This window comes from Aristolochia californica, unplaced genomic scaffold, assembly GCF_029961685.1.
Source record: "Aristolochia californica isolate CCGP_79_NKW_82.1479 unplaced genomic scaffold, dmAriCali1.0.hap1 SCAF_9, whole genome shotgun sequence".
In the NCBI taxonomy this organism is placed as follows: domain Eukaryota; kingdom Viridiplantae; phylum Streptophyta; class Magnoliopsida; order Piperales; family Aristolochiaceae; genus Aristolochia; species Aristolochia californica.
This window is the reverse complement of record NW_027182290.1, coordinates 2,262,192-2,290,112: the sequence shown is the minus strand read 5'-3', so window position 1 is coordinate 2,290,112 and position 27,921 is coordinate 2,262,192. Positions and strand designations below refer to the sequence as shown.

Below are 27,921 nucleotides of genomic sequence, written 5' to 3'. Positions count from 1 at the left end.
AACAGACTCTACCTTGTTCAGAAGCATCTGTAGGAGTGGATGCTTTTACTGTCAGCTGCAAAATGAAGAACCAAATTTATAGTCTCCCGAAGGGGAAAGAAATTCTTAGATGACGGTGTTTCACATTCATAGGCATCTTAATCTCAAAAAGGTAGGTCTTTAAATCTGTCCAGAACAACTAGATAAGAACAACATACATTTATCAACTTACATCAATGTCCTTGAGGGATGGAGCCAACTTATCTGCCAGTGCAGCAATATGCTCCTTTGCATCCTGAGGAAAAAAAAAAAACTTTCTACTTATCATCAAGATGCAGCTCGATCAAACATGATTAGCACAGCATTTTTTTCTTTTTTGAAAATGATTTGCACAGCAATTTAAAAACTACAAATTTAAAATCATCAAAATGAGTCCAAATCAATTGAATTGACTTCATGTTGCTCTAGCTCGGGCTAATGAAGCTGCTCATCCAATGGTACCACTGTTCCCAACTCAGCTGCCCAGCAAAGTGAGTCATTTGACAGTCATGCAACTACTCAAGACAAATCCATGCTTACCAACAATTGTTAGCAGCACACCAGTGCCACTCCAGCTGCATCAGGTAAAGCTTATCTCTCTATAATACAAATTGGGTCTTTATGATATCTATGTTCCCTCTTGAGATAGAAAGTTACAAGCATAAATTTGTATATTTAGCAACGTTGTCAGAACCAAACCAGACCAGCCAGTTCAACTCAGTTGAACTGGAACCGAAGTACTTTCCAATTTTCAAGTAAGAAAGAACTGTTTCAAATAAAAAACCATGAGAACCGGCTGGCCAAACAGGTCCACCCATGAACTGCACCGCTTCAACCTGTGCAGTTCCGCCGAACAGGTTCAACCATGAAAGCATTATTTATTTGATAGGGGAGTGTGACAAGCACATCCATCTCAGTGTTCTTATTTCTATCACACTCATCATCTTCTTAAAGTATTACTTCTTTAGTTTTCCAGATTTCACACCATCAGTGTTCTTGTGTATCCAAAGTTCTCCTACCCATAAAATTTCTTTTTTGTTGAAAAATAAAATAAAGCAGTTAATTTATAGCCATTTACCTTTATTTTTCTTGACACATGTTTGTCATATGACACTAGAGACATCAATTCCCAGTTAAACCATCCAATAATTTCACTACAAGTCACCTCCTCCCTACCTCCTCTCCTTCCTCATAAATGACAGGAATAGGTGTGGTCCTCATCCCAGGTTGTGTCCCAGTCATGTGATATATATTAGCAAGCTCAAACTTCAAGCCAAACTCAAGTGAAGCCCAAAAGCTCATAGACTTTGACATTTCTTATTTGCAGTTTATTTTCATAAGAATGGCATTAGAAAACTTCTGCCCCTTGCCAACTATGAAATTTATTTTTGTAGTATGTTTTAGCTTATGTGCCTCTTTATAGTTTATAATTGAAAGCATTTTAGAGATTATCAAGAAATTTCCTAACAGTCATCTTTGGCTTTTCTAGTAGCTTAATAAGCACTACGTTTTTACCAAGGAAACCCTTGGTTTTTCAGTGACTCATGCGACATAGTGAGTGAAAGTGCTCCTTTTTTACTATTGCTGATTATATAAAAACAAAATACTCATTATATAAAAATTACCAAAGTGACCAGAGGGATGAACACACTCATTTTCTCAGAGATAAGCTCACTTTGAAAGTACGTTTCAATTGGTTCCCAGAAGCTCAGAACTTGCCTCGAAATAACATGAATTAATTAATGTTATGCTCCATTACCCAACCACAATAAGTCCTTTATAAAACAAAATGCAGGAATTAACTGCTTGGCCCTGATACTCTTGGAGCAATTTTCTTGATCTGCACTTCTATCTGAACCCACATATCAACGTGACACCCAATGATCACTAGCCATTAGCAAGTGTTGTTACAAGAAACACTTAGTTCCCAAACAAAATCTATTGCATCAACACCTCATAGGAAGAATGGAGGATTTTTATGTTTCTGAACCAGAGCAACCAATATTCAACTAAAACCACCATTATACTTATTTTCAATAAATAACCTAAGCACCTAAGTCAATATGGTATGCTCATTGTGTGTACACTTACCGAGAAGATAAAAAAATAAGTTCACTAGAGTTACTAATAATTTGCCCCATGTCACTAACTATGTGCAGAATAATAACTTTTTAACTATTCTAATATGCAACATAAAAAACACTTATGAGAGGTAAGGAAAGAAGATTACCTCATCAAGGTAATCAACATCTAGATCACCAGAATCATCGACATTTCCAAACATAAACCCAAGGAAACGATTTCCACCACCAGCTTCCTCATAGTCTTCATCATCTGTCAGATCAAGGAACCCAAAGAATACAATTACAAATATTGAGTACTATATGAAATAACCACATCTGGCCGAACAAACAACTCCACGATGACTGACAGAAAATCCCTCCAAGAAAAGTTAGTGTAGATAAAGAGAGAGAGATAGAGGGAGGATGAAAGATCCATAAATAAACACATAGACAGAAAGATACTAAAAAAAGCAAAACCAAAAAAGAAAGACCACCATGATAGTTACTCAAGTGGAGGAAAAAATAAATCTATGAAAAAAGAAAAGAAGGTGCAGGGAACTGATCATAATAAAATAAGGACAACTGGCCTAGCCAATTTCAGCGGCAACATTGATATTTCGCAATACTATTAAAATAAAATAAAAAACATTGATATTTCACAACAAGTCATTCAGAAACATCCTAATTTTCATCACAGAAGAGGCATAAGCAAAGAGAAATCCTAATGAAGATACAATCACATAAAAGTGAACTGCTCATGGAAGATTTAGCATGACACCATAGGTGAGTTTCCTACTTTCCTACCATTGGAACCTTCCCACATGGAATCCCTAGGCCATGTTAATGTAGAGGGAATATTGGGAGAATGTACCCAAAAAAATGTCATGCACACAGACAGTTTGAATGGAATCTATATTACTTAGAGAAAGTGAATTACCCTATATATATACACACCACACAATACGAGAAAGGCAGAGATTGAGTTTAACTCTCACTAGATAATGTTTAAGTGAAATTAGGTGGCATAATGTCAACCTCCATCTCAGACTTAAATTTGAAATAAAATGTTGTGTCCTAAAAAAGCACCTTCTCTATACAAAGTAAATGACCACAAAATGTACCTTCACTTTATTTTTCCATGAATATATGCTTGAAAATTATACTTTCTATGTGTACTAACCCCCTGTTTTGAGAGCTCAAGGGCTATCCCAGAATACTCGTCTTTAATTGGTGTTCAGAGATGTGACGAATTTTGACTTTCAATCAACTTGCTAGCATGGTCTCCTTAACCCCAGATTCTTGTGCAAGTTTATAGAAATTTTGGGACAAAGCAAGAGTCAATTAAGAAAGGAGAGGAAAAAAAAGGAGAATTGCAAAGAATGAAAAGATACACAATCAACATGCACAAAGAATTTCTTTTGCAATGTTGATAAGAATTGATACAATTCATCTTACCACGCACACACTTTCACTCTCACTCTATCAATACATACTCCTTCACTGTCCTTTTCTCTTCAAGGATGGGACTATGCTGTGATTGCCTTGTGTATCTGGAAACAATAAACCAAAGAATGTTCCTCTATGATATTTGTTCCATTGGAGTCACAAACAAATCAATTCATTAAACATTACGGCTGGGTCTGTACAATGAATTTAAGCAGAACAGTTTACAGTCTGGTGAAATTGTAGGTTACGCACAGGCCTTTCACCTCCTGCTCCCATGAAGGTTATCCACTAGGATCCTCCCATGGTTAGCAGCATCAAGCTCAATTTCAGTAGTTGCTCAATAGGTAATTCACATCCAGCAGCGGTAGCATATTCAGGGACAATGAGGGACCATAGATCACTCTTATCACAGTCATCTGGTACTGGAACCTAAATCTCTCCTTCAAGAAACAATTCTTTTAAGAGAGAAATTTGTCACACATCTCAAGGAAAGAACAAAACAACCTCCTTGCAATCTTTGACTCTCATTAGAGGATATTTAACAACTTGTTGAAGATCTTGCCATTAATTGGAGCCCAATCTCCTTCCACAAAATGGTGATAACCTAACCTAACTATGAAAGGACACACTGGCACCTTAAAAATTTGTGCGAGCTTAGCTCCTCTTCCATCACTTCTTCTTAATTTTTATTGCACACTTTCACCGCAGTTTTTGTTATGATTTACACCAATTTTGCATTTTTCCGTTTTCAATAAAATCTCCATTATTCAAATATAAATACTAGAAAAAATATATACGCAATCATAACTATGAAGTTGGGTCTAAGGCCCATCCCAAAATGACTAGCCAACTTAAGAAACTTTTTTTCCAACTAATCAACTCAAGATCTTTGTACTCACTAATCCATGTGGGACTATTCATTAACAATAACTAACAACTAAAAAAATCCAGACCATATCCTTGTTTGATGACACATAAAAAATAAAAGTTTATAGCGGAAAAACCCACTTTTATAATTTTGAAGAGCAGATATGAAAGAGTCACAATAAGAAGTCTCATAGGAAGAGGCCTCACAGAAGTCTCACTTAAAAGTGTTTTAGTTATGTTAGTCTTCTATTTATGTTCAGTTGTTCAATCGTTTTAAAATTTATCTTTTAGTGTTTAATTTTTTGTATAACCGGGATAAGGGTATTTTAATTGTAATTGGAATCTACTTTTTTTTCTATTATAAATAGAGGCTCATTGTACTCAAATTACAACAAGTCAATAAAGATTTTTACTTTTCCAGAAATTCAACATGTATATTGCTTCAACTCGTATTGCTATCAAAAAATTATAATTAGATTTCCTCGGTAAATTAAGTTCATCCATATCAAAGCGGGTTCTGTGAGTTGACTTGGTCAACCCACAGAGATAATGTGATCCATTTTTAATCTATCATCTCTAGTAGTTTAGGTTTGTATTCTATCTTTTTCTTTCTTTGTTCTCCTAGTACCTGTTTTTTTCTTGGCGTTGCACCTCTATACTGAACTTTTCATATTACAATTTGTACATTGACTGAAAGATCTTTGAGTCTACTTTCCAACACAAAAAGAATTTTACTAATCAGAGTTTTCTACAAAGAGAAATAGATATTTGAAACAACGAAGGTCAAACTGCAAGAAAGGTCCGGATAGCAGCAGAAAACTTCAACTTTTGAGGCATTTTATAACATCAACAACGAGACTTGATATGGAGAATTATATGTCGAAAGATAGATTTGTAAATTTATTTTCTTACCTACTAAGCCAATTCTCAATCTGAGTTTTCTAGAGAGAAATATCGGAAGAGTTAATGGTCATGCTGGCCAAAGAATGAAAGGTATCAAAATCTAGTTTCAAAAGGAAAAAATTTCCTATCAATTTGATCTATATGTAAGGACATATTCGCATTAGAGTCGGTAACCGTCAAGCTAAAAAATTAAGAAAATAAAGAGGTCATAACAGATTCAAGAACGAAACTTTTATGTCAAATTAGGTATCAAATTAAAACTCTTTGAGACTAGTTTCCTAAGCAATAAACGGTTTGTGATTCTCAACTATATTGTGAAAAATATTGATATCAGAAGTACTAAAGGTCAGTTCTACCGGAAAAAAAAAATTTCCTATTTTCTCTCCTATATTCTATCCATGCATTGGCTTGAATTGAGTTTCCTTTTCTCCTAGAATCCTATTTTTTTAACTAAGTTTATCTTCTAATCAGAGAACTTTAGTTAAAATTAATCACTCCATGATGTGTTTGTCCAAAGTATACAAAAATTTCCTTCTTCAATGTTATTTTCGAGTTTTGTGTTTCTGTTACTTGGTTGTGTATCTTACGCATCGTCAACTCCGAAAATTATGGTCACCCAAAAAAAGATATACTTGGTTAAATTTATTATGTTATACCATTATAGTCTCCCCTAGTTTTAAAAAAAAGTCACATTCTAGAATTCGTTTGGAAACATGAGTGTTGCATAGTCACCTCCTTCCGGTTAAAGTTGTTTTTCTCTAGTATTTCTTCAGTTAACTTATTGTGTTTTAATCACTTCAAATCAATGCCTAGACCCACTGCCAAAAAATTATAGGCGTGTCTATCATCCAACTTGAGTGAAGTCTTTTATTCTTCACCCAATAAGTAATTTGTGCTTTAGCTACCCTTAAAAAGTGAATAATCTCTTTATTAAACCCTAAAGTTGGGTCATATTTTCGCCTATAAAATTGAGTGGAGTGTGTTTCAAACTATGACCACTTTGACTACTAAAGTAGGGAGCTCTTTTTGTGTGATTTTCTTCTCCCACATTATGTTTTGTCCAAATTGAGTCTCTATGTCCTTTTTATCCCCAACTTAAGTGACAGAAGTAGAAGAAAAAGTACAAGAAAAAGGTATTTTGTTCCACAGGCTGTGGTAATTTTTATATGACCAAAGCAATCAAGAAAGGGGGAGAACAAATGATGAAGATGTAACATCTATGAAAAAAAAAATTAGCCAATAAAGATTGAGGATCAAGAATGGTTTTCATTGCAAATAAAAATTATAAACTCCAACTTGAGAGGGAGTGTTGATGAGCAAATATGGAATAGTCTTACATGAATCTCACTGTAAGATGTCTCACAAAGCCAAAATTAATACGGTGGAGTCTTACAAGAGGTCTCGTAGAAGAGTTTCAAATAAAGGTGTTTTAGTTATGTTAGTCTTCTATTTATGTTCAGTTGTTCAATTGTTTCATAACTTATCTTTTAGTGTTTAATTTTAGGTATAACTGAGATAAGGATGGTTTAATTGTAATTAAATTCTACTTGTTTATCTATTATAAATAGAGGTTCATTGTACTCAAATTACAACAAGTCAATAAAGTTTTTCACTTTTCAAGAAATTCAACATATATATTGCTTCAGCTCATATGCTATCAAAAAATTATAATTAGATTTCCTCCGTAAATTAATGAAAAAGGGAAAGGAAAGGATCACTTCTTGCATTAGCTTTACCCCTCACAAACTGCATATGATAAGAAAAGGAACTAAACAGGACTGATTATTTTGATTGTTTTGGACAACCAGGCAAGCTTAGTTGTATAGGTATACAAACAGAATAAAAAAAATAATTCTTTCATCTCTAAACACCTTGAAATTATGCATTTCTAACTCCTGCAGCATATGAGAACCAGGTAATATAGTAAGAGAAAAACACCAACCCAGTATGAGCTACCACTTCACTCATACTGTGAGAAATTCAGCTATGAGCTTCCTTCTAGATAATCAAGTTCATGTTTATCGATGTCTCTAAAGAGACAATTGAGTTCATGTTTATGACAACTTTCAATAGTTCCTCTCGAAAAACTCTGTTCCCAGACCAAAGGCAGAGAATTTAGTTGATGGTTAATCTGGATCCTGATGCTTTCTACTTTAAAAATAAAAATAAAAAATTGGATAGTCCCTAAGAATTACTGCCAAGAAAACCTCCGTTTTCATACCAAGGCAGAAAATCTATTTGATAAGTTATTTGATTAGATCCTGACGATTGTCAGTATAAAAGTAAACAACATCAAGGTCCTTCACCTCATAAGACGTTCTTGAAGTGTTAAATAAAACCATAGAAGGAAAAAACTATCATTGATTTTGGCAGCCGACTAAACCATAGAAGAATGCAAACAAAACAAAGATTACACAGACCTTCAATTGCTTCGCTGGGAGCCATAAAGCCCAACGAGATGCCTTTCTGTTGGCTGTTAGCGAACTCTCCAGGCTTTCCTCCTTTTCCAGATTCAACTCTCCGACTCTAATAAAATACCCTCCGTCTGCATACAAGAGCGAGAACCTTAAGGCCTTGGGCAGCATTTGGCACGGCTCCTCGAGCCGCTGCTTCCATCTGAAAAATCTGATTTGGGGATGAAACATAAGATGTTTGATAAAGTTTTGATGGCGGTTGCATAGATGGTTAGGAGAACTACTCATGACTATGAAGAGACAAATATGAAAGCTACCTATATCGCAGGTGGTGAACACTGGGAGAGGAGATTTCAAATCTAAGCCTTACAGAAGGATAAACTTATATTTGCAGCACAGCCTTTGTGCTCCGATTCCAGTAATTGCCTGCGCTAGATGGTAAAAACCTGCCACAAACCTACACGACATGGATAACCAAAATCATGATCTCCACTATTGATGAAGAATAATTGGAAGACAGCTCGAAGAATTTCTGTTCCCCGGTACCGAGCAAATACGAAACTGCTCCCCTCTCTAACCCCGACTGAAATGGGAGAAAAACATAAAGATAGAAAAGGCGCTGCATGTTTTCATCTTCCTCCTGATTAAATTTTTCTTCCGACAGAGAGTATCGTAGAACGCAAAATATACAATATGAGAAACTAAGCAGAAAGATATGCCAATAGGTCAAATGTACGGGTCTATCTTCTTTAAATCCTCCTCTTGCTTCCAACTTTCGCCCCCTTTGCTTTCTGGGGCTTCTATTTTACTCTCAGAAACAGAGAATCGTGGAAGAGAACGACCACTCTGCAATTCTGTTTCAGTAACATCTCGTAATGTTTCATTTCCTTCTCGTTTTTGGAATTTGTACCTGCTTGATAAGTACTCGTCTAAGAACAAGTAAACAACCGTTCACCGTCCTCGCCCAGAAAACAGAAGCCAAATTCCTTTGCCCTCTCTGAGTTTTTACCTCACTGAATCTTCACATAAAACAGAAGCCGGACTCCTTATCTGACGCCCCAAAAATGATTCCAAGTATACAACGAGAACGAATCGCCTTTTAACTAAGAGCTTAGGGCCTGTTAGCGTACTGGGAAAATTGCATTGCACTGGAATGACTAAAGAATATAATATAATTTTTCTTAGGAGAACTGGAATTTTATTTTGCTTCATTGCTTACGTTCTCGCAGCGTCAATGACTGCTGAAAAAAAATACACGATAATCATAGAAACAACGAGAAATGAGAGGGGTAGGGAATGTCCTTTTTTTATTTTGTTTATTTATTCTTAATTTTTTAAAACAATTTTTTTGGAATGTCCTTTTTTTATTTTTTTATTTATTCTTAATTTTTTAAAACATTTTTATCTTGGTTATTACCAAAACTTTTTTATCTTACTAAAATAATTTTTATTTTTATTTTGAATTTTGTACAGTTTATTTCAATATTTATTGATTAATCATTATTTATTTTATTTTATTATTTAAATCATATAAAATTTATAAATTAATAATTTAAACAATATCTTATATGAAGACAATGGTACATAGCATTCTTACGAAACGTTTAATTTAAAAGAAACAAAATAAATTGTTTCCCATTGTTTTATCTTTAGTTATTATTATTTTGCATCTTCGCTCTCGTTTGTATTATTGACATAAAAGATTGGCTTTAATAAATATATCAAAAGATACATAAAACAAAAGATTAATCTCGGATTGGAGTTATTGGGGCCAAATTTATGACCTCTTTCCTCTAATGATTTTGATGGGTCATGCACTAAGGCGGTTATCTTGATGTATTCATGCAATTTTTTTGAATTTGTTATTAACCGACTTTTCTTATTGAAGTTGTCCTAGCTCTTGCTCTCAAACTCAACTTCAAAATTAAGTTAAGTAAGAGTTTAGAGCAAAATAGCTAATTTGTAACCCAATTAATAACATAGATCCAATTAGATTTAGTCAGGAATTGAAAATACTCACAGGCATAAAGATCTACATATGTTAAATAGAAGGATCATTCCCTTTTATTTTAGTAAGTGCAAGGCTTTAGATCGCATCCTTCTCACCTTTATTGCTTGCCAATTGAACCATGAAAGCCAAATTTGAAATAGGGAGCAAGTCCAATTGCACCCGATTTGACTAGTTTGGTCGAGCTTAATAGTACAATAACACAAAAGTGTAAGACGAATGGTAAAGTCACGTTGATCTCCATTAATTTGATTATAACAAAATGGGTAACTTGAAAGTATACTACTAACAATGTTATCAATGTATTTTAGTCACATACTTTACAACACAAATATTATGACGACTATGGAAAAAACTCGAAACAAAAAAACGATCAATCAATTGCCCAAGTCGACCCAAAACAAAAACTCATCAAAGATTTTTGTTGAAAACATGAACTTACATGAAGTGGAAGTTTGAATACTTGAATACCTAGAGTCAAAGTCAAATAGAAAATATAAAAAACTCTAGCAATAAGAGGACAATCAACCAAACTTCAATTCTAAGGTACTCAAGAGCATTGTAGCTTTATGACATGTTTTTTTTTATTAAAAAAAAAACTTATCATCCTATATGAATGATTTACACTTGCTAAAACCCTTAGACCAACTTTCACCATGCTTAGAATTCAAAATAGTGTAGTAGCATAAAGCACGATTGATTAACCTACACAGGTTTGATCGAAATCCAAAATGAAGAATGGGTGAGTTTATAAAACACGATTGATCATTATGTCCGGCATAATCAATCATACAAAACTCTACATAGTTAGATCAATCAATCTAAATGGTTTAATTCATCGATGAATTCTTTAAAGGTTGAAAACTCTTTAATTGATGCCCTGTCAATCAACAAACTCGAAGAATTTAAAAATTATAGTTATTATACATGGTTTATCGAATATAACTTTGGAGTTATTAATCTTTTGTTTTTGGTTGAAGAGCATTAGAAAATGCGATGTCTGCTCAAGTCCAGAATCAGAATTCTTTTTCTCCGGGATATTTCCTGTCTCTGTTCTCTTTAATTGCAACTCTGCTCCAAGAGAACATTTTCCAACAGTTGCATACACAATGGTCACTTTTCTTCTTTATATATACGTTGTATTGTTCGCATTGCATACGTGTCAGAGTTACAGAGACGGCGACGCGATTGCCTTTCTTCGTTGTGATTCCCAAGCTTTTTTGTCCCAATCTCCTCTCCCTGAAATCTCAAAGACGGACTCCATGAACACAATGCCTCACCCTTCCGCTGGCAGCAGAATCGGAGATCGAGTCGGCTGACTGACAGCTAATCTCCAAAAACAATTGAATGACTTCGAATTTCAAGGCTTCTATTGATCATCAAGCTCTAGTAGCGTTAATCAGAAAATGCACCTGCTTGAAAGAACTAAAACTCATCCACGGCAACCTGTTTCGGACAGGTTCCATCCACGACATTTTACTAGCGAGCAAGCTCATCGAATCCTCTGCAATCTCGATGACCGGACACATGGAGTATGCGAATGTCATCTTCTCACAGACCCACCACCCAAACACCTTCATGTGGAACACTATGATCAGAGGCTACTCCGTTAGTGAATGTCCTATCCAGGCATTCTCACTCTACCAACAAATGCTCGTAAGAGGATTTCCACCAAACAGCTTCACATTCGGGTTCGTCCTAAAGGCGTGCTGCCGATTACTGGGATTACAAGAAGGAAAGCAAGTTCACACGCAGACTGTAAAGGCTGGTTTGGACTACGAACTACCTGTAACTAATGGGTTGGTCAGATTATATGTCAGTTGTGGGGAGGTTGAGACGGGTCGAGTTCTGTTCGATGAAATGCCTAACAAGGACAGCATTTCTTGGAGTGTTATAGTTACAGGCTACGCACAGAACGGTCAACCGCGCCAAGCACTAGCACTTTTCCGCGAAATGCAAGCTGCAAATGTTGAGATCGACTGCTTCAGTCTGGCAAGCATTCTGGGTGTTTGCGGAGACATGGGGGCTCTCGAGTTGGGAAAATGGTTGCACTCTTACATTGATCGCAAGCTTGTGAAGATCGATGTGGCATTAGGCACATCGCTAGTCGATATGTACTCAAAGTGTGGCGCCCTGCAAGATGCTTTCAGAGTTTTTCAATCGATTGACGAGAAGGACGTCATGGCGTGGTCAACCATGATCGGCGGATTCGCTATCCATGGCTCCGGCAAAGAAGCTCTGGAAGTGTTTGCAGAAATGAAGAAGAGAAAGGTGAGACCTAGTCCGGTCACGTTCACCAGCGTGCTGTCCGCATGTAGCCACTCAGGCCTGATCGAAGAGGGCCGTCGGAATTTCAACAGTATGCAGAGAGATTACAGGATAGAACCCCAGATTGAGCATTACGGATGCATGGTTGATCTCTACTGTCGTGCAGGGTTGGTCGCCGTAGCACACGAATTCATCATCGCCATGCCCATTGAACCAAATGCCGTTCTATGGAGAACACTGCTCGCCGCTTGTAAACTTCATGGCAAAACAGAATTAGGCGAGGAAGTGAGCCAAAAAATCCTGGAGCTGGAGCCCCAAAGTGCTCAGAATTACGTCCTCGTTTCCAATGTTTACGCTTCACAAGGTAAATGGTCCAGAGTGAGCAAAATCAGGAGCCTGATGAAGAACAAAAAGGCCCAGAAATCACACGGTTGGAGCTCTATAGAGGTGAACTTCATCGTCCATGAGTTTGTCATGGGAGACGAATCTCATCCTGAGACGGGAAAAATCTACCAGATGTTAGATAAAATGTCCAGGAAATTGAAGCAGGAGGCATACGTCGCGAGCACCGGTGATGTGTTACATGACATTGATGATGAAGAAAAAGAGCACGCTTTGGGTCTCCACAGTGAAAGGCTGGCTCTCGCTTACGGGCTCCTTCATATATCCAAAGGCTCGCAGATTCGCATCGTGAAAAATCTCCGCGTCTGCGGAGACTGCCATTCCGCCATTAAACTTATTTCCAAGGTTTATAAGAGAGCAATCACCATAAGAGATCGTGTCCGTTTTCATCACTTCAGCGAAGGCATCTGCTCATGTAGAGATTACTGGTAGATTTCGATAACGTCGTCTTCCTGCATCTCTTTCTTCACCTCTTAAAAAAGACTATAAAATGTAAATGGATTTCCAACAATGACAAATTTGTTGACAAAACTCGTCATTGATGGAGAGATAAATAATTAGCAAAAAACCAGTTTCTAATTTATTTATTTTTGTTCTTCCCCTTGTTACCATTTTTTAATTTCTTAAGAATTATGTGGCCACTACTGACAGACAGTAAAACGTCAAGAAATTTTTCATCCCATTTTAGGGCAAAAAACAATTCATAAAAAACCTCTATTCCCATCATTTAATAACATTTACCAAATGTAAAACACCCAATTTCTAATATATTTTTTAAAATAAGAAGTAATTTTATTGACATAAATGCTTTAAAATTAGTTTATTCAAAAATATTCCCTGGCTTGTAATGGATCCCAAGTTACAAAGAACACAGAAAATACATTTCATTTACTCGTTCGTAGTTTTTACAAAAGTCATGGACATAAAAGGCGACAGTTTAGTTTCGAAGCGGAGGTTATTGCCGTCGACCACCTGCACTTGAACCTCCTCCTTCCTCACATCTGCACCACCAAAACCGCAGCGTCAGCCGGGGGAGCGGATGCATTCAACTCACCGGGAATGTCCGCTGTGATGATGTGGGCGTCCTCGGTCTCGCGCCAGTCGACTCTCGACTGAGAGTGTCGTCGTCCGGTCCAAAAAATACTCTCGATTTTCGGGTCAAAGACAGGTTTTTTCAAACTTTGACAAGCGAAGGAGACAAAGATATAAAATAAGGTTAAAGACAAATTAAGGATGGGTAAGTTTACGAAGACTAGGCTAAGGATGGATCGAGTTTAAGTTGGGTTTATATGAACGGATGGGAAGGGGTTGCAAGGACCGTAACGGGGTCAGGGTCGGGTTTGACAACTAGTTCATTTTAGGATTCAATTTAGGGGTCGGGATCAAGGTCGCATTCTGGTTTTCCCAAAACTTGATTCAATCCGTACCCACCTCTAATTTTGATATTAGAAAAAACCGTTTTTAACTTAAAACTAAAAGACCAGCCACTTAAGCCGGTCCATCTATAAACCGGACCAAATGTGACAAACGATACCACTAAAGAAAACCCGCTTTTCTGTAACGGTTTCCCATCTTCCAGTGACGCGCGGGCCTTTTGAAAGTGAGCACTAATTACGATCAGACGCGTGGAAATCTATTTCTTATTATTTAGGGAAATCAAGTGCCAATCATTATCGACGAATTTCCTATGCTCGTAAGCACTCTCGATTGACCCGATTCTCCGTATCATTCTATCCTCATCGTCACTTACCGCTGAAGGCACGAGAGACTTGACTTCGTCTGCCGGAAATTTGATCATCCATGGCGGAGAACCGTCCGATCCGCTTCGGCATTCTCGGCTGCGCCGACATCGCGCGCAAGGTGTCGAGAGCGATTACTCTCGCGCCGAACGCCACCATCGCCGCCATCGGCAGCCGCTCCGCCGACAAGGCGAAGCGGTTTGCCGTCGAGAATCGGTACGACGATTCTGTAACGATTTACAGCAGCTACGAGGCGGTCCTTGATGATGAGACTGTCGATGCTGTCTATGTGCCGCTGCCGACTAGCCTGCACGTCCGGTGGGCGGTGATGGCTGCTAAGAAGAAGAAGCATATCTTGCTGGAGAAGCCCGTGGCGCTGAACGTGGTCGAATTGGATCAGATTCTGGCGGCTTGTGAGGCGAATGGCGTTCAGTTCATGGACGCCACTATGTGGATGCATCATCCAAGGACTAATAAGATGAGGGAAACTTTGTTGGATCCACGATTTGGGGAGATAAAATCGGTGAGAATTTTCGAACTATCCTTTCTCGTCTTAGTCCAATAGTCAATTGTTCTGTAGGATTTTTGGATGCTCTGGTGAGATTTCATGTAGCTTTCTGGTTTGGAGACCTGGATGCTGCGATTTTTCTGTATGACTGATTTAGACCAGATCAGTGTACCTGTTTTATGTTTGATGAATTTCCCGTGTAATTGTGTTTGGAACGTTCGATGTTGAACCGATGCTACTGATGTTCATTATGCACACGTGCACCTTTACATGTATATTCATATTTCCGAACTTCTAGTAGCCAATTGTCACTTCTGGTATAGTTGTTCTATTCTTCAGCTGTTAGTTAAAACCATGATTTCAGTTTCAATTATCTTAAGCACAACGGGAGAAGTCTTTTTACCTTTGATCTATCTCCATCTTTTGTTGTACAGTGAAGTAACTTTTTCTTTCTTTTTGGTTGATTGGAGAAGCAAATAGGTACATACGTTTTCTAGTTTGATGATTTCGGATAACTTTACAATGGAATGATTTTACATCATCTTTTCTTTGTGTGGCAGATTCACACTATTTTTACCTTTTCTGCGGACCCTGATTTTCTTGAGAACGACATCCGTGTAAAGCCTGATCTTGATGCTTTGGGAGGTCTCGGGGATACTGGCTGGTATTGCACCAGAGCAATCTTGTGGGCGGTAGATTATGAGCTACCCAAATCGGTGACAGCCCTGCGTGGGGCAGTTTTCAACAATTCAGGGGTTATTCTGGCTTGCGGCGCTTCCTTTTTATGGGAAGACGGGAAAGTTGCAACCTTCCACTGTGGGTTCCTGGCCAATTTATCGATGGATGTAACTGTTATCGGAAAGAATGGAACTCTCCATCTCAACGACTTTGTGATTCCATTCACTGAAAAATATGCTTCGTTCTCTTTGGCAATGGAGTCCGGCTTCACTGAATTGGTCACAGGTTGGCTTCCAATACCGAGCCAGCATGTGGTGACAACTGAATTGCCTCAGGAGGCTCTCATGGTGAAGGAATTTTCAAGGCTGGCGAGTAGCGAAGTTGATAAGAAATGGGCTACTATATCACGGAAGACCCAGCTGGTCATTGATGCAGTGAAGGCTTCCATAGACAAGGGTTTTGAGCCTATTGAGGTTGTGGCTTAATTTGTCTGGCTAGTCACTCGAGACCTGATCTCTGTTGCTCGTAATCTGGTGTTTTGGTTGGAAGTGGGATTTAGTCTTTTATGTCAATCGATGAACTGTTATTATTATGGCGTCCGTGTCTAGTAAACTGGTACCGTACGGGTTCACCCTCACACTGCCTTTACTGTTTACTATCATCCCAGTGGCCTAATCTTTTGAAGTTATGGTAGTTTCATGGGTTTATTTGTCAGTGCATCCAGTGCAGATATTTTACTTTGAATTTTCTTTGAAGAGATCAACTCCAGGAGAACTACGGGGGGGATAGACCATGAAATGGGAATGCTGTTTCAGCCAACATAGATCGTTAAAATGAAATTGATATGTTCTTACAGCCAAGGTGGATACAATGTAAAAGCCAGTTGTACGTCCAGCTCTCCCTGGGAAACGATTGCTCGAGAGGATCGTCCGGGAGAAAGAAAATCAGTTTCTGAATAAGATTTCAAAAATCTCCTATAGTTTCGGTTGATCTGTTCCATATTAGCAGGAGTCTCAGTTAAGAAGACTCAATTCTGTCAATATAAATATTTGATTAACGTATACACAGCCATGCTTACTGCTTTGTTTAAGAAATCCTCATACGACATATATATATATAGTGAGCGAAATCCTTGTACTACATTGAAAAACTGACATTCAAACAAATTAGAGAACTCCAAGTCTCTGAGGGTTCTGTTCTCACAGCTCCACTGGCTTGTACCCAAGTGCAATCGATTTGTCTACAGCGTCGAGCACCAACTGGGTCTTCCTGCTGACCTCAGGCCATTTTTTATCAGGGGCCTCGCCGCCTTCCCTAATGTGCCCCACCAGCCAGGCGAATTCCTGAACCATCAGCGCTTCTTGAGGAATATGCAGCTCAACTCTGATCTCCTCCGGCGTCTTGTCCCATCCCAGGTGCATTCCATCTTCTACCCCCAAACCTGCTCTGCTCGAGATGGTGAACGATGCAGAGTCCTCCACAAAAGGGATAATAAAATCCGTTACGTGAAGCGCACCATGGCTTCCGTGAACGGCTAGGTCCATGGATTCGTGGGCAAGGAAAGAGCAGTAGAAAGTCGCGATCTTGTTGTCTTCCCAGAACAGAGATGCTCCGCAGGTCAAGATGACTCCATCTTCATTGAGCTTAGCGGCTGGGAGAGAAGTTACTGTGGTCGGCAGTCTGTAATCGACTGCCCATAAAATCGCACTGATGCAGTACCAGCCCGCGTCTCCAAGAGCACCAAGGGCGTCCAGGTCTGGTTTTACCCTTATGTTCTTCTCGAAGAACTCTTGCGGTGGAGAAAACGAGGATGAGCTGTGGATCTAGTCGAAGCAGAAATGTGAATCACTAGTCGTGAGAAAGGTGTTATTGTTAACGTTTCGAAACAGGAGAAGAAATATAAGTGTTTACCGACTGGATGGCTCCAAAACGTTCTGTATCGGACAGGATGTCTCTCATGATGCGGGTTCTGGGGTTGTGCAGCCACATGGTGGAGTCCATGAACTGAACCCGGTTGGCTTCGCAAGCTTCCAGTATCCGATCCAACTCGGTGACATGCAGAGCGACGGGCTTCTCCAGCAGGACGTGCTTCTTCTTCTCGGCGGCCAGCACCGCCCACCGGACGTGGATACTCGTTGGCAGGGGCAAGTACACGGCATCGACGTCAGGGTCGTCGAGAACGTCTTCGTAGCTCCCGTAGAGCTTCACCGACGCCGGCAAGTTGTTGTCGGCGGCGAATTTCACCGCTTTCTCGAGACGGCGACTGCCGATGGCAGAGACGGTAGCATTGGGAGTTAGGCTCATGGCCCGGGACATCTTTCGGGCAATTTCGGCACAGCCAATGATGCCGAAACGAACCGGACGAATCTCCGCCATTGCAAGGAAAGGCTCTGGAGTCTGGAGAGAACGACGAAGAGAGAAAGAGACAGAACGTTTCGCCGAGGACGGGAAAGGGAAGGAATTATCACGCTGTCCTTCGGATATTTACACAGACCTGGGCGGCTCTGAAAATCCAGATGCTCAACTTGTCTTTATCTGGTTGGTTTGTTGGTTGGTCGGTCGGTCGATCTGCGGAGGTTATTTGGAGCAGATGTAGACGGGCAGTGCTCTTGTTTGTCCACGTCTTTAATGGCGGAGAAGCTTAGGGCCGTGGGCTTTGATGAGTGCTGATGGGTGCCTGGAGCATGATTTGCGACTCGGCGAGTTGACCGTGTGTTGTTCGAGTTGGAACGTGAATCGTCCTTACACTGTGGGTGATCCTCCTGAGCTTAGAGATCAGTTTCAGCGAGTCCAGCTTCGGTGGCCTGTTTCTGGAAATGTTCAGTGTCCTTGGTTTTGTGACTCGAGGCATCTGTACTATATCGTCCCCCTTTGGCACCCAAAACAGAGATGGGATTTCCTGTACAATTTTATCCAGGAAGACTGTCACCTCGAGGAGATTGAAACCCAGCCCTATTTTGTTTGGAGCCCATTCACCTCAAGGTTGGTGATTGGTTTCTATCTCCCCTAAACGTACACTTTCACTGTCTTCAGACTTGCCCTAACCAACATGAGAAATTTTCGGCATCTGTTTAGGTAGCAAAGATACTGGAGACACTAACCATTTTCCACTTCATTAGTTCACTTCATCTCTCTTTACAAGAAGAAAGAGCAAACTTAGTCATACTTTATTCGCCTTTTACATACGAAGGTATTCAGAGGCCCTTCCCTGTATATGGTTTTTCTCAAGGCTGATTTGATATGCTTGACACAAAATTGGTCAATTTTGAGTCTCGTACCTGCCCATGTTGGAGTTAGAGACCGTGCCTGTGCTGTATGAGTATAAGATAATCACGTTCCTCGTTCTCTTTCCAAGAACATGGTGCTCAAAAGCTCCCACCGTTCATGAAGCAACACCGCACCCACGCTTCCTTCATTTACCTTCAAGATGTCCGAGGACCAAAGGTGTTTGAACCCAATGGAAAAGAAAAGAAAAGGAGAATTTGACCATTATTATTCCAAAAAATAGTTAGAGAAAAGGAGAATTTGATCATTATATCTTTTTCAGTAATTATTTTTAAAAATAATATTGGTCAACTTCTCATTTTTTTTTCTAGGGCTTCCAAACAGACCCTTAAAAGCTTGAGAATGATAACCACGAAAGAATACCCTGCAGATGTACGAGAAGATTCTTTATGATAGTGCACCTATGCACCAAGACAGCTCAGAAATATTACAACTTCACACTTCCCAGTAACACTCTAGGAGAAACGGAGGAAAGTTCTTTGAATCTCAGCTGAAATATTAATCAACAGCAAACAAGACAAAAGAGATTTACAGAGAGAAAAAAAAAGACACTGATTTTAAAGAGAACAAGAGAACATGGGTACTTAAAGAAGTTATGGCATGTCTAGAGGCCCCAGGCACCAATGCAGGCCAAATCTTGTGAGCCTCAAAGCATAGGCTGAATTATGGATGAGACTTGTGCTTTAGTTGACCATGACTTCCACTCCAACCTCTTTTCTATTTCCATATTACTGAAATAGGTATGCTAAATTCATTTCGATTCCCTTGTATTACTTGAATACCCGTCTCCTTTCCAACCACTGAGATGTTATAGGCATGCGATAACAAAATCAGTCAAGGAAATATCTTAATTACCTAACTTGAGCATCCCTTCCAGCAGTTTTGTTAAATTTCATAAGTTGGGTATGTTTTAGGAAGGGAGGAACATAGAGAGAAAGGAGAGAAGAAAGCACGTTTGGACACAATCAGAGGAGAGAAAGAACTTCTGTTATATGTTCTTCCTCCTCTAGACAGCTATATATTAAGAAGAAAAAAAGTTAACTAATTACGATCTAACTTTACTTTCCTAATTGCCCAATTACATCCAAAATATTTGCTCAATGAAATATAAAGAGACAAAACACAACTAAGAAACATCTTCTTTTATTCTAACTTTTTCCTTTGAGCTTGCTTATCTTGTGAGACTTGCATTACATGAGATTAACCTTAGAATCCCTAAAGATTGTGAAAAATGCTCAACATGACACTCATTTTAAACTCTTTGATATAGTTTCTTCAACAAGCTCGTTCAATTCCAAGGATGGAAGAACTTAAGTAGTTCTTTCTGTGACACTCTTTAACATCATAAAGATCAAATTTCAAAGCCTTCTCCTGAACTATAATTTAGTTTTCCTTCCAAGTCCTCCAGGCTTTTAATGGCATTTGGTCATTCTAGGCTCAGATCAGACGATACATGGGATAATTAATAACATGCATCATCCCTCCATTTAAATTTTCCTTCAATTCCGCATAAGTGTCAAGGTCAATGTTTTTTTTTTTTTTTGAGAGGGGTGTGGCGCAATTCGAACTTGCGACCTGATACACCTGATGTAAAGAGAATACCACTAGACCAAACGGCCTTAGGTGTCAAGGTCAATGTTACTTCTCATTCCAACATAGAATGTTATGCAAGTCTCATAACAAAATGGGATTGGTTGGATGCTATCCAAGCTTGGAAAAAAGATAAGTTTTTTTTTTTTCCCCTCTTCTTGTTTTTCTTTTTGCTGGCCTGTGGAATATACTGCCAGTTGTTTTTCTTCTTCTATAGATATTCCTGATTTTGATATAATCAGAACTTACCTTGCACCTGTATGTATCTAAAAATCCCAACATGGGAGCATGATGACTACATTAAAAAATAATGTCCATATCTACACCGTATAACCCAGTAATCCAGGAAAATAAAGCTCCACTAAAAATTCAATTCATCAAAGCTGATGCCTCATGATCTAGTCAATGGTGAACATCATGAAGCCCTTTCGTTATTGCATAACAAATAGATGCACAGAAAACTCAGCAACAGCAGAAGACCAATGACTGGCTACCTACTACCATTCAAAAAACAGTTTAAGACTCAACTACTACTACTTTTCATCAATGTTGATGTTACTCACGAGCTTTTATATAGCACAAGGCCAGCGTTTGCTCAAAATGACAAAGTTGTTGCCTTTAATTTGAGCTGTAGTGGGGGGTCAGTCAAAGAGATTTGGTCTAATTAAATTCCCTCAAGTATGGAGGCTGCCAACTTATCAACAAGCCCGATTGGCAAACTTAAAATCTTTTCCAAATCCACTAGTGCCAGTCCAATGTTCAAACACCTCCTACAAGCTCTCTATAACAATGAGTACGTATTTTATTGCAGGAGTTACTTGATTAGTTCTTCCAGGAAATTAGTAGTCAAAGAATAACTAGTGATACTCCGCACAGCCTCCTTGATAATTACTTTGGAAAAGATGATCACATAAGTTGTGTGTTTAAAAACCCAGCAGACTATCTGACTTCAAACTCTTTTTGTTCCTTCCTCCCCAAATATGGGCAGTGGCAAAAAGCAAAGCAAACACAAAGAAGTTGGTGCTGCTCCATTGGGTGGATATTATTACCCTCCGCCCAACACAATTCAAAAAAGAATTCAAACTTCCCGGTATGAAGTACTTATCCCAGTAAGTTCAATATGCAGCGCCCTCATATTTCCTTTAAAGATTCAATACGAGCATAATCAATCGTAATCAAATGCATGACAGAACATGGAAAAACCATAAAAAGAAAGAAAGAAATGAAATGCAACAGTACATGAACAAAATACTAAACCAATAGTGAGGAAGTGCAGTTTTAGTTTACCAAAAATTGGCTAAATATAGTATACTCGTACCTCAATTTTTTTAACAAGGATCTCACAATTCACTAGCTAAGCAGTGTACGATAGAAAACCCGTAAGGCACATCCCAAACCACCTCCGACCCAACAACTGATCCCCTTAACTCCCCACTGACCTGTTGATAGACTTCGATTTCTGCACATAAAATTTCCAAGCTTTTACCCTTTCCCTTCTCCCAAACCACGTTAAGCTTTCCACCTACGTTGGCCAGTGTCGCCCCACATAAAAACTTGGGTAATTCCTTATCAATTCCTTTCAATTCTTTCCATTTATCCTCCTTCGCATCGTACCCCCTAATCTTGCCCAAATAATCGTAGCAATAAAGAATCCCATCAACTACAGCAGCTCTCCCTCGCCATCCCAAATCAAGCCTCTTCGGAACAACGTTCCATACAGACTCCTTTGGATCAAACACAACCCCTCCTCGATCAGCCATCGCAAAAATCTTACCATTGAGTACGGCACTCCCATGCATCCATCTCTCCCGGATTTCGACGGGGCTTGGAACTGGCGCCCAGGACCCAACCTCCGGATCAAAAACCTCAGCCCAGGATGTTGATCGAGCGTATGAATCGACCAAACAGCCACCAATGACGTAAATTTTTCCATTCAAAACACCTGCTGCGGCAAATTCTCTGGCTACCTTCAGCTTGGGTCCATTCTCCCACTCATCAAATCGAGCATCAAAAACCAAAACATTGGATGTGGGAATCTCCCCGACAGAACCGCCAATCACGTAAATCCTCGATCCAAGAACGACGCACGCTGATCCAACGGCAGAAAGGGGGATTGGAGGTATAGGACGCAGAAACACCGAGTTTCTGTTTAGGCGCCGGAGGCTCCGATCGAGGAGAAACCATTTGAAGGACGAATTATGTATTCGGAGGGCAATGAAAATCAACTGGTCGCAGCAGCCGATGACTGAGCGAGTAAAGAAAAGGTGAGGTGACTTCAGAGCCGATCTCCATGATCGAGAGACGAGAGAAAGATTTCCGTGAGAACAACGAGGAGTACGGGCTAAAATCTGGAGGGATACGTCATTGGGGAGATTCGGAAAAATAAGACAAGAAGCGTCAGCTGTAGCTTGGAGGGAGAGCTGATTCATGGAGCCCTTTCCAGCGTTCTACAGCGGCGATCAGATGACGAAGAGGACGCCAGAGGCCTCAGACACAGAATCCTCAAAAATAGAGTGTTGGGATGAACTTTTGCACTTCCCAATCCCTCGCCGACGTTCTGTCGCTGTCCGCTAGTCTCTCTGTGGTGGACCGGGCCAATATAGTTATGGGTCAGCTTCCACTAATGGCCCAGAAAGCTGGGTGGGGTGGACATTTTGATCTTGACAAATGGATATATATCACAACTTTAGTTCGTAAATTTCTGAGTTACCCAAAATGTAAGAGTTGTCTTGACTCTATGATCGAACCCGCCCTTTCTAAATTTGGGTTGACCCGGTTGAGTCGTAAGTTGCCTCGCTCGGTTGAACACTAATGATGGATACCTTGAATTCATATACGGGGGATTAGTCAACTTGAAGAACGAGATGATCTCCAACCACATAACGCCCTTCAACACTTGAAGTCGTTAGTGGAGTGCAGATGAAGCTTCATCTCGATGCAAGGGATGAAGGGGTCCTTCATCTCCACGGTTTAATTTCAATCATGTGGAAGAAGGCCTTTTTTTATCTTCTTCGAATTGAAGGACGGGCAACGCTCGTATTTTTCCCTCTCTCTCCTCGCACCCCCCAATTGCGCGTCGTCATTTTTCTTTTTTCTTCCTCTCTCCCGCACTCCCTTCCCTCTCTCGTCTCCCTGCGCCCCCGACGTTGATCTCGGCCACCTTCTCAGTTCCCTCTCGTCTCTGGCCTCAACTCTTGGTCTTCTCTCGGCCTCGCCCTCTCTCTCGCACCCCCTCTCTCGTCTCTGTGACTCCCTCTCTTCTCTCGAACTCGCTCTCTCTCGCTTCTCTCTCTCTATTCCCTCCCGACCTCCCTTTCTTCTCTGTCTTCTCCCTCTCTTCTCCCTTTCAACCTCCCACTCCCTTCTCTCTCTGGCTAGTCTCCTTTCCCCCGAAAATACCTTCCGATTTGGGTGCGCCTCCGACTACCTTGCATCTCCTGAGACTGCTGGTGAGTTGCCGCAGAATCACAGCGCACGTGACAAATCCCAACACGGATGCGATCGTGGCCATGGCTTGTTCCTCGGAGCAGGAATTTCTACCTCAGTACAGGGCGAGACTCAACCAATTCCCTCGGTCTCATAATTTCTGGGATTGCAAAACCGCTTCAAGAGTTGGAGAAAAACTAGGTTTCCGTCTCGTGGAAATCGGACTCTGCGACGTTGAAATCAATGTCGAAGAGGAGCTCTCCAAGCCGATGCATCAAAGAAAGAGTGTCATCTCTTTGTTTGATTCCGTCAAAAGATCCGGTGTTCGAGTTTCCAGCGCCGAGAAATTGCAAATTTGAAGAAATTTAGGCATAGGGGAAGATCCGGTAATTTCCTATTTTGGAATTGTTTAACTAAATCTTGTATTTTATGCTTCTACCAGCTATGATTTTTTTGAGCATGAAAGAGCAACAGATTTTCTAGCGAAAAAAGGAAAAAATAAGAAGAAAATTAGAAATCCTTGCTCGATGAATCTCTCGCTTCCGAGCTTTACTGGTTATTTTAATGCTTCTGTGAAAGTGACTCCAATTTTTTTTTCATTCGCCTCACACCATTAAGTAGGCTCAAGTACGAGGAATCGAATCAACCAACAACATTTCTTACATGGAAACAAGGCTCATAGATGCTCCTGATACTTGCAAAGAAATTCTGGTGGGAACGAGGTCACAGGCAAGTTCAACTATAGGAACCTACTTATTGTTGTGGGAATTAAAACTTGTCATTTGTTTCTGGGTCTCATCTATGCCATGTTTGTAACTTGACACCATTTTAATGGAAACCGTGTTTAAGAGATTGAACTCTATTTACTGATTCAACATTTCGATTATTGACAACAGGAGACGGAGAGACGATTTCTTGAGTGAAACACCTCTGGGATCAGGGATGGCAGTGATGAACCACAGAACCCGTCCCGACCCGATTTACCTGCGAAATAGGTTGATTCAGTCCAGTATATACTAACAGAGTTCAGATCTGCTATGTCAAAATATATTATATATTATTAATTAATACAATGCAAATCTATCTTATGTTATTAATATAATATTTTTTATTCATTAATCATAATTTTTTTATTTACTCTATTGTATTAGTGATTTAATAGTGGTAATTAAAATATTGTTAACTCAAACACTTTGGTTTAATTAGTTTATTTTTATGATTATTAAAATCAATTATTTTAAATTTCTAAGATGAAGATGAAGATGAAGATGAAGTTGTCTACACTAACACCCTATTTCAAAGATTTCGAAGATGAAGTTGTCCACACTAATACCCATTTCAAAGATGAAGATCATGTAGATACATAAGACGAAGATGAAGATGAAGATCAAAATTTTATTTTGTTGACTAACCCCCTCTATGTATCTGGTATAGGCCAATACATTCCTTAAATTGTGAGTTGCTCAAAATATAAGAGGTAAGTATGATTCTATGATCGAACCCGTCCCTTTCTAAAATTGGGCTGACCCGGGTGAGCTGTGAGTTAGCTCACTGGGTCGGACATTCCGATCGATACCCTGAATTTAAGGAATGTATCGGCCTAAGATAAGATGTTGCAGTCTAACTATAATGAATCCACCAAGGTTTTTTATACGGATTCACAATCGGTAGTCGGTGTAATTTCGAAAGCCTTAGTTTCGTGGACTTGCATGTGAAATTGCTTTTCCACCGAGGGTAGTATAGTATTTTTAAGTCTCCGACTGTAATCAGTTAAACTACTTGCAATTAATGGAGGCTCGGCTCTTTCGCTGGCTACAGCGTTAATAATCCCTGTCATTAATCATTTCTATTAAATCACGACGATTCGCAAGTCTATATAAGGTTTGTAAACCCGTCTCCTTCTTCACCTCACTGGTATCGGTTCTCTTCTCTTCCCTTTGTGTTTCTGACGTTTCCTCTTCTTCTTCTCTATTCAGTTTGGGTAGCTCTAGCTTTATATTTTTGGCTTTCATGGAGGTGGGTTTCGGTATGGGTGTGGGTTCTTCGAAAGATACGAGCTGGTGGGTTTTCACTCTCCCGGCCTTTTTAGGAACGGCTAACTTGTTCGATAGTCTTGTTGTGGTAGCGGTTTTGCTGGCGTTTCTTTCTGTTGCGGTCCTCTCCTGGGCTTTCGCCGCCGGTGGCACTGCCTGGAAGAACGGGCGCAACCAGATCGGTCGCGTTGCCATTCCCGGGGCTCGAGGCTTGCCTGTTTTCGGGAGTCTCTTCGCTCTGAGTCATGGGTTGGCGCATCGTTCGCTTGCTGCCATGACTTCCTCCCGAGCGGCCACCAAGCTGATGGCTTTCAGCCTTGGATCAACTCCGTTCGTCGTGTCTTCGGATCCAGTCACAGCTAAAGAGATCCTCACCTCCCCTCACTTTGCTGACCGTCCCCTAAAGGAGTCGGCCAAGCAGCTCATGTTCGCACGGGCTATTGGCTTCGCGCCCAACGGGGAGTACTGGCGGATGCTGCGAAGGGTTGCTTCGTCCCACCTCTTCTCCCCTTGTCGCATCTTAGCCCATGAGGCTGGTCGTCAGAAAGACAGCCTCGCCATGTTGGCTTCCGTCGCTCGGGAGCAGTCCTCCCTCGGGGTTGTTCTCCTGAGGCCGCACCTGCAGGCAGCTGCACTCAATAACTTCATGGGTAGTGTGTTCGGGAAACGTTACGACCCTGAGGGTGACAGCGAGGAGGCGCGGGAGCTGAAAGAGATGGTGAAAGAAGGGTTCGAGCTTCTGGGTGCTTTCAACTGGTCCGACTTTCTGCCATGGCTGAACTGGTTTCACGACCCTTTCGGCATCAGTAAAAGATGTGCTGCACTCGTTCCTCGAGTCCAAAAGCTTGTGAAAGGGATCATTGACGAGCATAAAGCGAAAGCTTTTAATAAACATGAGGACGGTGTATTTGATTTCGTTGATGTTTTACTGTCCTTTGACGGCGCAGAGAAACTAGAAGAAGATGACATGGTGGCAGTCCTGTGGGTGAGGTTCTTTCGCTTTTTCTTATATTAAAATGCTTCGTGAGTTTATTATATACAAGCCGATGATCGCTTTTCTCTCTTTCACACCACTAAAAGTCTTACTGAAACTGTCCGAATTCGATCGATTTTCAGGAATTGATTTACCGAGGCACCGATACGACGGCTCTTCTGACTGAATGGGCAATGGCGGAGCTCGTTCTCAACCAAGACATCCAAGCCAAGCTCCAAGAGGAGCTCGACACGGTGGTGGGTCCGTCCAGGGGCGTCACAGACGCTGACATGGCAAAGCTCCCATACCTCCAAGCCGTCGTGAAGGAATCCCTTCGGGTCCACCCGCCGGGTCCACTCCTCTCCTGGGCCCGGCTCTCCACGTCAGACGTCCATCTCAGCAACGGCATGGTCATCCCCGCGCGGACCACGGCGATGGTCAACATGTGGGCCATCACTCACGACGAGAAGGTATGGACCAACCCCCTCCAGTTCAACCCAGACCGGTTCCTGCCGTCCGCTGGCGGCGAGAACGTCGACGTTCGGGGCAACGATCTGAGGCTCGCACCGTTCGGCGCCGGCAGGAGGGTTTGTCCCGGAAAGAATCTCGGCCTCGCCACTGTAAACCTCTGGATCGCGAAACTTGTTCACCACTTCAAATGGGTTCCAGCAGAACAACATCCCATTGATCTGGGCGAAGTCTTGAAACTGTCCTGCGAGATGAAGAAGCCTCTCCATGCCGTTGCTGTTCCGAGAAACGCTGCTGTGTCGTTTTAGAGTCTTCCATTAGAAAAACCGTAAACATAAGAACAACCATGTTTACGGTTTTATAATGGAGTATAATTCTCCAGTTTTTTCGCTCTTGGGTTTGTTTTTCTTCTTTGTTGTTGTTGTTGTTGTTGTTCTTCTTCTTCTTCGTGTCTGGTACGAATCGGATATGACGGCCATGTTAGAGAAACAAGTCTTTGTAACTCCCGGGTTTTGGATCTTTCCGGGAGTCGATTAGGGTTTCATATAGAGAGAGATGAATAAAGCAAGTGTGTTGAAAATTCCCTGCATTCAGCTTCTAATCTTACGTGAAAATGATAAAAAAAAACGTCAAGTGCACGTAGCTTCAGCGTGTAATGTGATTCCTCTGTTACGCATGCATTAGATATTTCTACATGTATGGCCATTGGCAAGACGCGTTCCGGTAATCAATACGTAACAGCTGGTTTCAGCCAGCTCCTGGTTCTTGCATCTTCTCTTCTCTTCTTCCACCTTTCCAGGTTTCGACAAAAAACAACTCAGGAACAAAGGAA

The 27,921-nt window shown here is 40.5% G+C and overlaps 6 protein-coding genes across 7 annotated transcripts in view; 3 read left to right on the top strand and 3 right to left on the bottom strand.

Moving 5' to 3' along the window:
- LOC137940275 (transcription initiation factor TFIID subunit 1) overlaps positions 1-8,780 on the bottom strand; it is a 32,259-nt gene extending 23,479 nt beyond the window's left edge. Inside the window, exons 1-6 of one of the 2 annotated variants that reach the window (XM_068785231.1) lie at positions 8,258-8,780; positions 8,029-8,168; positions 7,718-7,922; positions 2,249-2,352; positions 212-274; positions 13-55 (exon numbers count right to left, since the gene is read on the bottom strand). In XM_068785231.1, the coding sequence (XP_068641332.1) occupies positions 13-55; positions 212-274; positions 2,249-2,352; positions 7,718-7,742 (235 nt within the window). In that variant the 5' untranslated portion in view covers positions 7,743-7,922; positions 8,029-8,168; positions 8,258-8,780. Of the gene's footprint in view, positions 1-12; positions 56-211; positions 275-2,248; positions 2,353-7,717; positions 7,923-8,028 lie in introns of both variants that reach the window. The other variant, XM_068785230.1, reaches the window with a different exon arrangement.
- A 2,286-nt stretch (positions 8,781-11,066) lies between these two features.
- On the top strand, positions 11,067-12,821 carry LOC137940166 (pentatricopeptide repeat-containing protein At5g66520-like). The gene has a single exon (XM_068785099.1). It carries the CDS (start codon positions 11,067-11,069, stop codon positions 12,819-12,821), a length of 1,755 nt encoding a protein of 584 aa, XP_068641200.1.
- Positions 12,822-14,085: 1,264 nt separating this feature from the next.
- LOC137941860 (uncharacterized oxidoreductase At4g09670) lies at positions 14,086-16,033 on the top strand. Its single transcript, XM_068787466.1, has 2 exons — positions 14,086-14,651; positions 15,197-16,033. The coding sequence occupies exons 1-2, from the start codon at positions 14,190-14,192 to the stop codon at positions 15,797-15,799; spliced, it is 1,065 nt and encodes a 354-aa protein (XP_068643567.1). The 5' UTR covers positions 14,086-14,189; the 3' UTR covers positions 15,800-16,033.
- Positions 16,034-16,354: 321 nt separating this feature from the next.
- LOC137941858 (uncharacterized oxidoreductase At4g09670-like) lies at positions 16,355-18,815 on the bottom strand. The gene is made up of 2 exons (XM_068787463.1): positions 17,226-18,815; positions 16,355-17,137 (listed from the first exon to the last, which is right to left on the bottom strand). The coding sequence occupies exons 1-2, from the start codon at positions 17,688-17,690 to the stop codon at positions 16,514-16,516; spliced, it is 1,089 nt and encodes a 362-aa protein (XP_068643564.1). The 5' UTR covers positions 17,691-18,815; the 3' UTR covers positions 16,355-16,513.
- A 75-nt stretch (positions 18,816-18,890) lies between these two features.
- Positions 18,891-22,695, bottom strand: LOC137941859 (F-box/kelch-repeat protein SKIP6). Its single transcript, XM_068787464.1, has 2 exons — positions 21,508-22,695; positions 18,891-18,963 (listed from the first exon to the last, which is right to left on the bottom strand). Exon 1 carries the CDS (start codon positions 22,616-22,618, stop codon positions 21,530-21,532), a length of 1,089 nt encoding a protein of 362 aa, XP_068643565.1. The 5' UTR covers positions 22,619-22,695; the 3' UTR covers positions 18,891-18,963; positions 21,508-21,529.
- Positions 22,696-25,539: 2,844 nt separating this feature from the next.
- On the top strand, positions 25,540-27,667 carry LOC137941628 (cytochrome P450 78A7-like). The gene is made up of 2 exons (XM_068787120.1): positions 25,540-26,633; positions 26,765-27,667. Exons 1-2 carry the CDS (start codon positions 25,626-25,628, stop codon positions 27,395-27,397), a joined length of 1,641 nt encoding a protein of 546 aa, XP_068643221.1. The 5' UTR covers positions 25,540-25,625; the 3' UTR covers positions 27,398-27,667.
- Positions 27,668-27,921: the final 254 nt, after the last annotated feature.

Excerpts from the sequence above, each read along its gene's own strand:
- LOC137941859 (XM_068787464.1), bottom strand. The coding sequence starts at position 22,618 with ATGAATCAGCTCTCCCTCCAAGCTACAGCTGACGCTTCTTGTCTTATT.
- LOC137941858 (XM_068787463.1), bottom strand. The coding sequence starts at position 17,690 with ATGGCGGAGATTCGTCCGGTTCGTTTCGGCATCATTGGCTGTGCCGAA. Across the intron at positions 17,138-17,225 it reads GTTTTGGAGCCATCCAGTCG|ATCCACAGCTCATCCTCGTT; the intron begins GTAAACACTTAT and ends TGCTTCGACTAG.
- LOC137941860 (XM_068787466.1), top strand. The coding sequence starts at position 14,190 with ATGGCGGAGAACCGTCCGATCCGCTTCGGCATTCTCGGCTGCGCCGAC. Across the intron at positions 14,652-15,196 it reads GATTTGGGGAGATAAAATCG|ATTCACACTATTTTTACCTT; the intron begins GTGAGAATTTTC and ends TTTGTGTGGCAG.
- LOC137941628 (XM_068787120.1), top strand. The coding sequence starts at position 25,626 with ATGGAGGTGGGTTTCGGTATGGGTGTGGGTTCTTCGAAAGATACGAGC. Across the intron at positions 26,634-26,764 it reads ACATGGTGGCAGTCCTGTGG|GAATTGATTTACCGAGGCAC; the intron begins GTGAGGTTCTTT and ends ATCGATTTTCAG.
- LOC137940166 (XM_068785099.1), top strand. The coding sequence starts at position 11,067 with ATGACTTCGAATTTCAAGGCTTCTATTGATCATCAAGCTCTAGTAGCG.